We start from the raw sequence: 12,779 nt of genomic DNA on the forward strand, positions 1-12,779 counted from the left end.
CACGTTTTAAAACACGCGCGCTGCTTCGCAGCTGTCTCTGAACGCTAACTTCCGCGTTCGGCGGCAGCGATTTTTTTTTGTTGTTCCACGGATTAATTGACTTTACATTGTTTCCTATGGGAAACAATGTTTCGTCATACGAGCGTTCCGACTTACGAGCCTCCTTCCGGAACCAATTAGTCTCGTAAGTCGGGGTTCTACTGTACTACATAAGTGGATTTATTACCAAGTACATCTCACATATCACATAAGATGCCACAAAGCTTCAGTTTCTATAAAGGTTTAGGCTTTAGTGACACAGTATATTGATATATATAGATTGAATAACAAAGTCCAATACTGGCTGCTATGCAGGTCAATTTTAAGTAAATATAACAATTTCGTAACTATGCTAAATAAACAAGCACACAAATGTTTTAAAGGCATACTCAATTGGCATGGGACTCTTCCATTAAAAAATATATGTGTCTAATTGTGTATAAGAGACAGAGAAACTAATTACTGGTCAAGCCAATGAAAATTTCATTGTTTCAGTGAACTGGAATTACCTTTCTCAGGCCTAGAAAGAAGCAATGGCAAAACCATTTTTGCAACGTTACAAATAAATCTGCAGAGAATTGTCCAGCCAATCAACACGGCCTCAAAGTCGAAGCACGCAAGCGCATACACCCACACTCTCTTAAAAATAGGTGGAAAAAAATGTCCTTCCTTTCATACAGGCAATAATAAGTTAGCATCAGCAATCAGTAACAAGGGCTACCTTGTCAAGTTCAGTTGGTTTCTTCTCTGAAGCGTCAGCATTCATCTTCAGCTGAACTATTTCCTTCGCAATGTTGTCTTGCAATTGGTTGACTTTTATTCGCAAGGGATCTTTATGTCCATCCTTCACCTTCTGTTTCTTCCTTAGCAATTCCCCTGAACCAAACAAAATAGTTGAATACAAAAGCCAACAAAATTATGTTCCCAAATGCAAAATGACTGTAATCATTAATGTTATTAAATAGCAAGGCTCACCGAAATGTCACAAGAGGTACAGAGTGTAAAACAAGCTAATGTTGTCTTTACTCATGTATGATACACCTAATAAATTCTGAGATGCATATATAGTGATCCCTCGATTATCGCGAGGGTTCCGTTCCGAAACCCCTCGCGATAATCGATTTTTCACGATGTAGGGTTGCGGAAGTAAAAACACCATCTGCGCATGCGCGCCCTTTTTTTCATGGCCGCGCATGCGCAGATGGTGGAGTTTGCGTGGGCGGCGGGGAAGACCCAGGGAAGGTTCCTTCGGCCGCCCAGCAGCTGATCTGCTCGGCAGCGCAGCGAGGAGCCGAATCGGGGTTTCCCCTTTGCGTGGGCGGCGGGGAAACCCCGATCTTCGTCTGCTCGCTGCTGCTGCGGCCGCCCAGCAGCTGATCTGCTCGGCAGCGCAGCAGCAACGAGCAGACGAAGATCGGGGTTTCCCCGCCGCCCACGCAAAGGGGAAACCCCGATTCGGCTCCTCGCTGCGCTGCCGAGCAGATCAGCTGCTGGGCAGCCGAAGGAACCTTCCCTGGGTCTTCCTCGCTGATGCCCCCGCTCGCCCGCCGGCCCGCCCGCCACCGGCCCGCCGCCCGCCAGCAACAGGGGGAGAGATAGAGAAAGAGAGAGAAGGAAAGAAAGAGATGAGACAGGGAGGAAGAGAGTGTGAGAGAGGAAGAAGCAAGATAGAGAAAGAGAGAGAGAAAGAAAGATGAGAAAGGAAGGAAGAGAGTGACGTCATCGGGTGGCAAAAATCGCGATATAGCGTTTCGCGAAGAACGAGATCGCGAAAATCGAGGGATCACTGTAATCAAAAGGAAACGAACATAACCAATTTAATCCAGCTGACTACAGTATTTTTTGCTGTATAAGTCGCACATTTTTACTTCAAAAAAGTGCATCAAAAACTGGGTGCGTCTTATACATCGAATGCTGCGTGAGGCGGAGTTAGTCAGCGGTCAGCAGCGTGCTTTGCCGGCTGTCCCCGAGGCCAGGGTTGGAAGAACGGAGCCACAAGCACTGTCTTCAAGCTCCGTTCACGGCGGCCACAGACATCTCCAGTATTTTTCGCCCAGGCAAAAGACGCGGCGGCGGGGCAGGACACCTGAGAACCTCTGCCACCACGTCTTTTGCCTGGGTGAAGAATGGGGTATGAGAAGAAATAGTACCTCCTGGCTCCGAAAGTCTTTTTAATTGAGCACTGAGATCATGTAGGGTTTTTTGCCGTGTTTCTTGTTCAGCTTTCAACTTCTCAATTTCTTCTATTACCTAAAAAGTGTTGAAGAAAAAACATGCATCAACCACCATCTTCTTTAGCAAAAGAAAAAGCAACATTGCAGAAATCAGTGTGGAAATGTACATTGTAACCGTGAATTCAAGCGATTTGAATAATCACTTTTGAATAATCATTTGAATGATTGTGCAAATTTAGCTTTTATCAGAGACAGCATCTCTTTTGTTATATGTTCCATCTGTATTTATTTTTCAGTAATCAGTTTTTTAGCATTAACTATCTTCTGCTGGGAAGCACTATAGCCTATAAGTAAATTTTAAGTAAGTCACAAGTAATGGAGGATAAAGTATAAATAAAATAAAATAAACATTTTTTGACACCACAGCAAAATATTGTTTTGTCCCTACAATAAAAGGGGGGGAAAGTTTCTGGTCACAAAAGCAATCTTTAAATAAACTATTTGTTCAAGATATGGACTATCTTAAGTGTTTCAAGCTCAAAACAACATATTTTTATAAGTCACTTAAAACATGTTGAGTTTTATTTTCTCAGAAAACACAAAAAACCTGACCATTCCAATAGAACATTGCTCCAGGTTCAAAATAGTATCTGTTTCTCATATTATGGGATAGCCCGACTAGAAATACATTTATGAAGTTTGTTTACCAAACCAAGTTTACAGAGCTCACATATGAATTACAATTAAAATATTAAATGCAATCTAATCAATTTAATTTAAATTCCAGCATAAGCAACTATATTTAATTGAGTTTGGCACTGCTGGTTATTTTCTGGAAGAGTCAAAAATGTAATTGCTTCCAGAAGACCAGGAGGCTGGGAACATCCTTATCTCAAGGGCTAAGATATTTCAAAGAAGTGCGACTTTTGCAGAGAATGCCCACTGTTGCACCCCTTACCATCATACCTCATGGGAATAGAAACCCTTAGGAGGCCTTACTAGAGATTAATCACAGCAGAGATTAAATAAGGCAGTATCATGACTAACCATCCCAAATGCCTGCTACCATGTTCAGATGCAGCTTAGGTTTTCAAATGGTCTTCCAAGTACCCATAAGGTAAGCAAAGTTCAAAAAGAAAACACACACACACACACACACACACACACACATATATATATATATACACATACATATACATACACATACACAGTGATACCTCATCTTACAAACCCCTCGTCATACGAACTTTATGAGATACGAACCCGGGGTTTAGATTTTTTTTTGCCTCTTCTTAAGAACTATTTTTGTCTTACGAACCCGCCGCCGCTGGGATGCCCCGCCTCCGGACGTCCATTGCCAGCGAAGCGCCCGTTTTTGCGCTCCTGGGATTCCCTTGAGGCTCCCCTCCATGGGAAACCCCACCTCCGGACGTCCATGTTTGTGAGATGCTGCAAGAGAATCCCATCAGCGCAAAAACGGGCGCTTCGCTTGCAATGGAAGTCCGGAGGTGCGGTTTCCCAGCGAGGGAAGCCTCAGCGAAATCACAGAATCGCAAAAACACCAAAGTCCGGAGGTGGGGTTTCGAGGACTTCAGTGTTTTTACGATGCTGCGATTTCGCTGAGGGTTCCCTCGCTGGGAAACCCCACCTCCGGACTTCCGTTGCCAGCGAAGCACCCGTTTTTGCGATGCAGGGATTCCCCTGCAGCATCGCAAAAACACAGAAGCCCGGAGGTGGGGTTTCCCATGGAGGGGGGTCTCAGGAGAATCCCACCAGTGCAAAATCAAGCGCTTCGGCTGGAAAAGAACCGTTGTACCTACCTGAACGGTCTTCTCAGTGCACTGGAAGGAGAGTCCAACATGGGTATTACTCCAATCCTATTGGTAGAGACTGAGTTAGAAATTTACATATAATTGAGCACCGCCCCCTCTGCTCTCCCCATGAGCCAGTTTTAAAAACGAAAGAAACCATAGTAAGAGGATAACCAAATTTTATTACACAACCATTAACTGACTAACTGACCACTCCGGCGTCCCTGCACCCATAACTGTATCGGGTGGGTTTGGACTCTCCTTCCAGTGCACTGAGAAGACCGTTCAGGTAGGTACAACGGTTCTTCTCCATTGCATCTGGAAGGAGAGTCCAACATGGGATATACCAGAGATTTACGGCCCATGGGAGGGAGAAGGTCTTGTCAGGGACGTTGGAGATAAACAAACACGTTGTAAAACACGTCTCCCAAAGGCTGCCTCTGCTGAGGCGTAGGAGTCCACTTTGTAATGCCGAATGAAGGTTGATGGCGTCGACCATGTTGCCGCTCTGCAGATGTCATCTATGGACGCCTGCGTAGCCCAGGCCGCTGAGGTCGCCGCACTCCTTGTTGAGTGAGCCGTCACTCCTGGTGGTACCGGTTGGTTACGGGCTCTGTATGCTTCCGCAATACATTCCCTGATCCAACGACTAATGGACGCCGATGAAACTCCAAGTCCCTCTTTATCTGATGCAAAGGAAACAAACAACTTTTCCGACTTCCGACAACCTTCTGTGCGTCTGATATAAATCTTGACCGCACGGCGTACATCAATCTTATGCCACCTCAATTCAGACGGGTGGCTGCCGTGTGTACAGAAGTCTGGGAGAATTAATTCCTGTTTCTTATGAAATTCCGAGTTGACCTTTGGTATAAAGGACGGATCTAATCTCAACACCACTCGGTCTGGGTAAAAGATACAAAGGTCAGGGCGAACCGACAAGGCCGCCAACTCTGACACTCTCCGAGCCGACGTAATTGCCACTAAAAAGGCTGTTTTAAGTGACAGTAGTCTCAGTGGAATAGATCTTAGGGGCTCAAACGGCGGTTTCGTCAAGGCCTTGAGGACCAACTGGAGGTCCCAAGAGGGGAACCGCCGGATCGGTGGGGAGTGTTGATTCGAAGCTCCCCGCAGAAAATCCTTCACCCAAGGATGGTAAGTCAATGATCTTACTCCTTCCACTCGTATTATGGTTGCGAGTGCTGCCACATGTCGTTTTAGGGTGTTGGGCGCTAGTCCTCGATCAAGACCCGTCTGCAAAAACTCCAGGACTGTAATGACCGAAGCCTGCTCAATATTGAGGTTCCTTTTGTCGCAGAAACTGCAAAAGGCCGCCCATGTCGATTGATAGATCCGTGAAGTAGATGGACGTCTTGCAGCCTGCATTGTCTCAATGACCTTCTCTGGTAGTTTCAATCCTTGTAGCCTGACCCGTTCAAATGCCAAACGGTCAGTTGAAGCCACTGGGGGTCGGGATGTTGAAGTTCCCCTTGGCTGAGTGATATCAGGCAGTCCGGGATCCTCCATGGCGGTGACACCGACAGTGCCACCAGGTCGGAGAACCATGGCCGCCGAGGCCAATGAGGGGCTACTAGCAACACCTCCGCCCTCTCTCGCAGGAGTTTGTCCACCACTCGTGGTATCAGATTTGTTGGCGGGAACGCGTACAGCAGTCCCGGCGGCCAGTATGTCCGGAGGGCGTTGATCCCCTCCGCTCCTGGCTGTGGAAATCGAGAGTAGAACCTTGGAAGCTGGGTGTTCTGGGAGCTGGCGAATAGATCCACCAGCGGAAGGCCAAACCGTTGTACTATTTGTTGAAAAAGGTTTGGGTCCAACCTCCACTCTGACTGGTCCAAGGTGGACCGACTCAGCCAGTCCGCTTGCGTATTGCTGACGCCCGCAATGTGCTCTGCTGTTAGGGACCGTAGATGTTGTTCGGCCCACATGAAGAGAGCCTCCGTCTCTTCCATGAGACGCTGTGACCTCGTGCCCCCCTGATGATTCAGGTGGGCCCTGGTCGCCACGTTGTCCGTAAGCACTAACACGTGCTGATGTTGAACCAGAGGTGTAAATGTCTGTAGAGCCAAGAATACCGCTCTTAATTCCAGGAAGTTTATGTTGCCCGATGTAAGGTCCTCTGTCGTCCACAGTCCCTGGGCCATGTGAGCTCCGACATGGGCACCCCATCCGGTAAGACTGGCATCGGTTGTTAGGATTATCTGGTCCCCTGTCTGGAATGGAGATCCCCTGCTGATTGCTGTCGATGTCCACCATTTCAGGGAGTCCTTGACCTTCCGGGGCAAATGAACCCGTTTGTGAGAATGACTCTCCTTGGTTCTCTGAACCGGTAAAAGGAACCATTGCAATGTCCTGATATGGAATCTGGCCCATGGAACGATGCCAATTGCGGATACTAGGGTTCCTAGCAGCTTGGACAGCAAGGAAAGCTGTACTGGGCCCCGTTGGACACTGGCTATCAATTGTTTGATATTGTCCTGTCTCTCCTGTGATAGTGACACAGTGCCTTCCTGAGTATCTATAATCGCTCCCAAGTGTAGGAGCTTGGTAGTAGGTGTCAATTGGCTTTTCTCCACATTGACTGTGAATCCGTGGAGTTCTAGTGTACGCAGTGTCTCGATAAGATCTCTCTCTGCCGTTATTCTGGACCTGGACAAAATGAGTATATCGTCCAGGTAGGCCATAAGTCTGATGGATCGAGCCCGTAGGCTGGCGGTCAACACGTCCAAGAGCTTGGTAAACGTTCGAGGGGCCGATGACAGGCCGAACGGCATGGCTCTGTATTGGAAGTGCCGTCCCTCGGTGCAAAATCGCAGGAATCTGCGGTGATCCGGATGTATTGGGACATGCAAGTAGGCCTCCTTGAGGTCTATGGATGTTAGCGTGTCCCGCTTTCTGATGGACGCTAGAATGGTCTGCAGCGAGTGCATCCTGAACCTTCGGTATTTTATAAATAGGTTCAGTTGCTTCAGGTTGAGAATCAACCTGCAGCCTCCTGATGATTTGGGCACGATGAAAATCATGGAGTAGAACCCCTTGCCCTCCTCCGGCTGCGGGACCGCTTCTATCGCTCGAATGTCTAGTAAGTGGGTGATCTCCTTGCGCAGTTGTAGTTTCTTTTGAATGTCCTTTATGAGTGGGCAGTGTAAGAAGCGGCTTGGCGGTGGCTGCACAAACTCCAGCCTGAGTCCTTGTGTGACTGTAGCCAGAGCCCATTGGTCGGAGGAGGTTGCCTGCCAGGCTCTGCCAAAGTCCTGCAGTTTTCCTCCTAGGGGTTGAAGTGTGGCTGAGTCACTTCGTGCGTTTGAACCCCCTCGAAGTATTTCCCCGAAAGGGTCTCCTGGACTGATGATATCCTCTCTGCCTGTCCTGGAAGGCGCCGCGGTCGCTCCTATAGGCCTGCTGATTGTACTGGCCTTGGGAATAGGAGCGTTGGCCCTGGTTAGAGGCCGTGTTGGAGTCCCATCGAAAGGACTGGCGCCGTGAATACGGTGTGAACCTTCTGTCCGGCCGTCTGTTGGCTCTAGGGAGGACCTTCCTCTTATCCTTGTCCTCCACTAGGACCTTTTCCAGCAGATCTCCAAAAAGGGTGGAGCCCTGGAAGGGGCCGGAGGCGAGGCGCCACTTAGACTTAAGGTCGGCCTGCCAGTTCCTCAGCCACAAAAGCCGGCGTGATGACAACGTGGTTGCCATGCTCCTTGTGGAAAATTTAGCCGCGTGGAGGGTAGCATCTGCCGAAAACTCGGTTGCCGCCAATAATTTACTTAAGTCCTGGCGGAGACGCCCGTCTTCGGGTCCCAGTCGAGCTTGCATCTCTTTGATCCACATTAGAGAAGCTCTGTTGATAAATGACGCGGCTGCTGCCGCCCTGAATCCCCAGCCGGACATCAGGTGCGCCTTGCGCAGTAGTGTCTCCGCTTTCCTCTCCTCCGGTTTGAGGCTTTCCCCCGTCTCAGAGGGGACTAAGGCGCTGGAGACAAGCGTCACGACCGGCTGGTCAATTGGCGGGAATTCCAGCAGTTTTTCCACCTCTTCATCAAAGGTGTAGAATTTTCTCTCGATGTTGGAAGGGCCCTGTGCCGCTGCTGGCTGCTGCCACGGTCTCTTTATGCCCTTTACGAATATGCCTGAAGCGGGAAAATGGTCGGACTCGGGTTGGGGTTCATCCAGGAGCGAGGCCGAGGCTTGTTCTGACTCAGCGGCCTCCGCTGCTTTAGCAGCGCCCGGCAAGTTCATTACCTGCTTGGCTTTGGATAGCAAGGTTCTAAACAACGCCGGTTTAAACAGGCCAATCGAAGGTGGCTGCTCAGGAACATTTTCATCTTCTGAAAAGCCAAATTCCGGATCGCTGTCCTCAAACTGCTCCTGTTCCTCCAACAAGGACCCCAAACCCGAGGGGGGCGGTGCCGACCATGAACCCATCGTTTGTTGGGGGGGCCTCCCGTACGGTTGGGCCTCCGGTGCCACATTTTGTGAGTAAGCATTTACTATGAGGTCTTGTAGATCTGGAGGCAGATTCTGCCACGCCCCCGGCTGGGATCGCAAGCCCGCTGCAGTGGGGGTGAATGTGGCTGCTGGCCCCTGGTAGCTCCCTCCAACATGGCCTGCTGAGCTTGGTCTAGCCCATGATGTGCTGGGGGAAGGCATGCTCTGGGGCAGGGGCAGGCCTTGTCGGTCTGGGGACCAGTCACCTGCTGATGTCACCCCTGTAGGCCCGAAGGTGGCTGGTGATAGGGGTTCTGAAGAATGCCTCTGTCCCAAAGGGAGCCCCGCTGGGGATGCCTGCAATGCCGCCTCAAGCTTCTTTTCCAGCGCTTTAATGCGCTTTTCAGCTTCCTTAATGGAGGAGGAGGAGGCAGATGAATGGGATTTTGCCTTTTCCTTCGGCTTCCCCTTATCCCTCTCCTTAGATGTTGCGGGAGAGCTCGGGACCTCCTTCCCTTGAGTGTCCTCCATATTACTCACGGCTGTCAGGCAATTTAAATCACGCTTTCTGTGCTTTCTGACCTCCGGCAGCTTCTCAGGCCCACCTCGTCAGCACAATTCGGCAGAAAAAATGGCGCCCACGGTCGCCCGGGATTTGCGCGTGCGCATTAGGGCGTCCCAGCCCTTTCGCGCCTAATTGGCCAGCCGCCAGCCGATCTCGCGCCAAATCGGCGCTTGCCGCCCAATTTAGCCCCAACATGGCTGCGCCCAGCCTCCGCGGCTTCGTGGGCTATTGCCTGGGTCTCCCCCGGCCTTGGGGCCGCTCAGTCCGGACCTGGGGCGGCCGGCTCCTTGCCATCCTGGCTCTCCGTCCGGCTCCGCTGCATCGGCGGTTTCGGGGGCTGCCGCGGCGGCGGCTGTCCTTTTAGCGGCTCGCTGCCATCAGCTGTGAGGCGCTCGGCTCCTTCTCTCTGAGTCGGCAATTTTGAGCCGGCTTCAAGCCTCCCAGTGGGGGGGGCGGACCCCCCCACCTTCGGCTGACAGCCCCGGTATGGCCTCGGAGGCCAGGGACCCCCAGGCTGGATGCTCCTCTGCGGGGTGCTCCCTCTGGGGGAAAGCCATACCCCTGAGGAGGTTCGTTGGGGGTGGTGCCCGCTGAGGGCAGAGACCCCAGACCGTCTGAATCCTCTTGCAGCTTTATGTCCTGAAAAACAAAGCACAGGGATTAAAACGGTAAAGAAAAAACAACAACAACTTATTCACAATTTATTTTCTATTTTGTACATTATTAAAACCTTAAGCTACAACTCAGTGTGTCTCTACTCATTGACTGAGTTTTTAAAACTGGCTCATGGGGAGAGCAGAGGGGGCGGTGCTCAATTATATGTAAATTTCTAACTCAGTCTCTACCAATAGGATTGGAGTAATACCCATGTTGGACTCTCCTTCCAGATGCAATGGAGAAAGGGGTGAATTTTGGGATTGCAAGCATTAATCGGTTTTCCATTGATTCCTATGGAAAACATTGTTTCATCTTACGAACCTTTCACCTTACGAACCTCCTCCCGGACATGTGTGTGTGTGTGTGTGTGTTTGTGCGCGCGTGTATATATATATAATGCACATTTATATATTTAAAAAATACCCACCTTTTGTTTCCTAGAAGCTTCACTTTGTTCATCAGCTATTCTTTCTTTAGAACTTCTTAGTGAAGGTTGAGAGAACGGAGGATGTAATTTTGAATAAGGAGCTACTGTGGGGATTTGTACAAGCCCAGAGCCATCTCTTTTCATATCAGAAGTTCCTTTGGCTGTGGAAACTGTCTCAAAAAAATTGGGCCGTGTTGGATTTGGTGTCACCGTTAGTGGGACACGCCCATGCATATCTGTAAGCCCAGGGTCAGTCTGCTGAGCGTACATGGGGCAGCCTGAAGCTGCATTGGCCATGCGTTGTCCATACGGATCATAGCCAGGAGGGGCCATTGTGGGAGGAGGATAGTTTTGTGGATTATCTCGTCGTACCATTTTGCTCATATTGTGCTCAGATTCTGTAACAGGGGAGATCACTTTAGATAATGGATAAGAAGCCGTGGGTGAAATAGAATGCTTCTGATTTGATTCTGGAGAATAAATTTTACTGCAATTACGACTCTTCTCCCACATTTCTGGTTTAGAAGAAGCTCCTGAATAACGATCAGGTGAACGAGATGACTTTTTTCCATGAAGACGCTCCAGAGTATGAGCTGCAAGTTTACCTATTTCGGCCACCCCAATGTCAAGACCAATTGTCTTAAGGAAATTATAAATCTTCTCATACTGTGGTCCGGATTCATCCATTGATTCTGGTTTTACAGACGAAGGAAGTGGAAAACCTACTTTTTGGCTTACAGATTCCTTTCCATCACTCAGTCGTAGTTTTTGAGTAGATGGAGAGCTGGTATTACAATCATTGTCATCACGAATATGTGAAAAGCCACTTCCATCCTGGCTGCCTTGAGTTTCCTTACTGGTAGACTCTGCATCTGCACCTTTGTTGAATTGTTTGAGGAAATTGTCTACCTCCAATGAGATGAGGGCAAGTCTACTATGCTCGGGGAAAGAAGAATGATTTGAAAGAAGTGGGGGCTCTTTAATAGAGGAAGAACTGCTAGAAAAGTCTTCAGGCTGAAAAAGAAATAAATCATAATTTGTTACTGCATTCCATAATTAATGTAATCAAATAGTCCATTTCATAAGACAACATCTTCATATAGTTGGATTATAATCAATAGTTTAAAACCCAAACAGGAAATTATAAAAAGAAGAAAATGAGACTGAAAAACCCATAGCAGTAATGGCAGGGGTGCAATTCGGCAGATTTGAACAGGTTCTATAGAATTGGTGGCAGCAATTATGTGCAGTTTGGAGAATTAGTAAATAACACTACTGATTGGCCTGGCCTCACCCAGCCCGCCCCCCTCACTCATTCTCAGGGGAATGGGGAAGAAAACTTCCAAGAAATTAACCATTCGCAAGATATCTAACGTGGAGTCATGAAAGGGAATCAAACTGATTAACCTATAACAAATTATGACACATTGAGATATACAGTGTTACCTCTACCTACGAACTTAATTTGTTCCGTCACAGGTTCTTAACCAGAAAACTTTGGAAGAATAAGCAATTTTTCCCATAGGAATCAATGTAAAAGCAAATAATGTGCGCGGTTGGGGAAACCACAGGCAGGGCGGAGGCCCTATTTCCCCCCAGGAGCTTCCTAGAGGGGCCCCACTGAGACTTCTCTCCGCTTTTTTCAGCCCTGTTTCCTCACACGAGATTCCTAGGGAGGCCCCACCGAGACTTCTCTCCGCCTTTTTCAGCCCTGTTTCCTCGCAGGAGATTCCTAGGGAGGACCCATTTAAATCAACTCGATTAAAATCATAATTTTTAAAGAGGTATTTCTTTCATTTCTTTTCTGAAGCACCTCCTCTGACCCGCTGTTGACTCAATGACAGTCCCCATATTGCAGAATATACAGCCTCGTGCTATATAACTAATTATTCATATACGGTATCTTAAATAGAAAACTATCTTTAGATAGATTTTTACTCTAAAAATATTTTATTAAAATAAATTTGATAAAAATAAAAAATCTGATTTAAATTTTAAAAAATCTGATTTAAATAAAACATCTATTTTTTTATTTTTTTAAAAAATCAATTTTTATCCACCCTGCTGAGATCTGTTTTCCAACAGCATTGGATTACTGCTTTGTGTCATTTTAAGAGTCTATTGAGTTGCAATATTTCTGTCTCAACCATATCCATATAGGTGTCTGTATGTGACTTTATTTATTTATTTATTTATTTATTTATTGCATTTATATGCCGCCCCTCTCTGAAGACTTTGGCTTAGGAGTGTCAGTGTGTTGCTGTTTTGAGGGGGTCATTAGGAAAGCAGTAGGCTCATCTGTATTCTCTACTGGTGGCTTATTTATTTATTTATTTATTATTTAGATTTGTATGCCGCCCCTCTCCGCGGACTGCTTCCAAGCAGAATCATGCACATGGTCTTCGGTTTCCCAAGACACTGCAAACTGAATATTGAAATGTCTTCCTTTGGTAAATGTATCTTTCAGAGGATAAGTTTTCACAGGATACGTTTGAAGAGTGTTCGGAAACTTCAAAACGGGCAAAATGTAGCTGTGAAAGCGGTCATGGGTCCTCCTAGATATATACCCATGTCTCTCTAACACTCCGGGGACTGCACTAGTTGCCGATTTGGTTTCTGGGCACAATTCAAAGTGTTGGTAATGATCTACAAAGCCCTACATG

General features: G+C 47.8%; 1 protein-coding gene across 3 annotated transcripts in view; it reads right to left on the reverse strand.

Moving 5' to 3' along the window:
• LOC139157423 (zinc finger protein 318-like) overlaps window positions 1-12,779 on the reverse strand; it is a 31,882-nt gene that overhangs the window by 8,521 nt on the left and 10,582 nt on the right. For all 3 annotated transcript variants that reach the window (XM_070734175.1, XM_070734174.1, XM_070734176.1), the window contains exons 4-6: window positions 10,117-11,130; window positions 2,190-2,289; window positions 761-915 (exon numbers count right to left, since the gene is read on the reverse strand). In XM_070734175.1, the coding sequence (XP_070590276.1) occupies window positions 761-915; window positions 2,190-2,289; window positions 10,117-11,130 (1,269 nt within the window). The remainder of the gene's footprint in view (window positions 1-760; window positions 916-2,189; window positions 2,290-10,116; window positions 11,131-12,779) is intronic.

Source organism: Erythrolamprus reginae, chromosome 1 (assembly GCF_031021105.1).
Source record: "Erythrolamprus reginae isolate rEryReg1 chromosome 1, rEryReg1.hap1, whole genome shotgun sequence".
Taxonomy (NCBI): domain Eukaryota; kingdom Metazoa; phylum Chordata; class Lepidosauria; order Squamata; family Dipsadidae; genus Erythrolamprus; species Erythrolamprus reginae.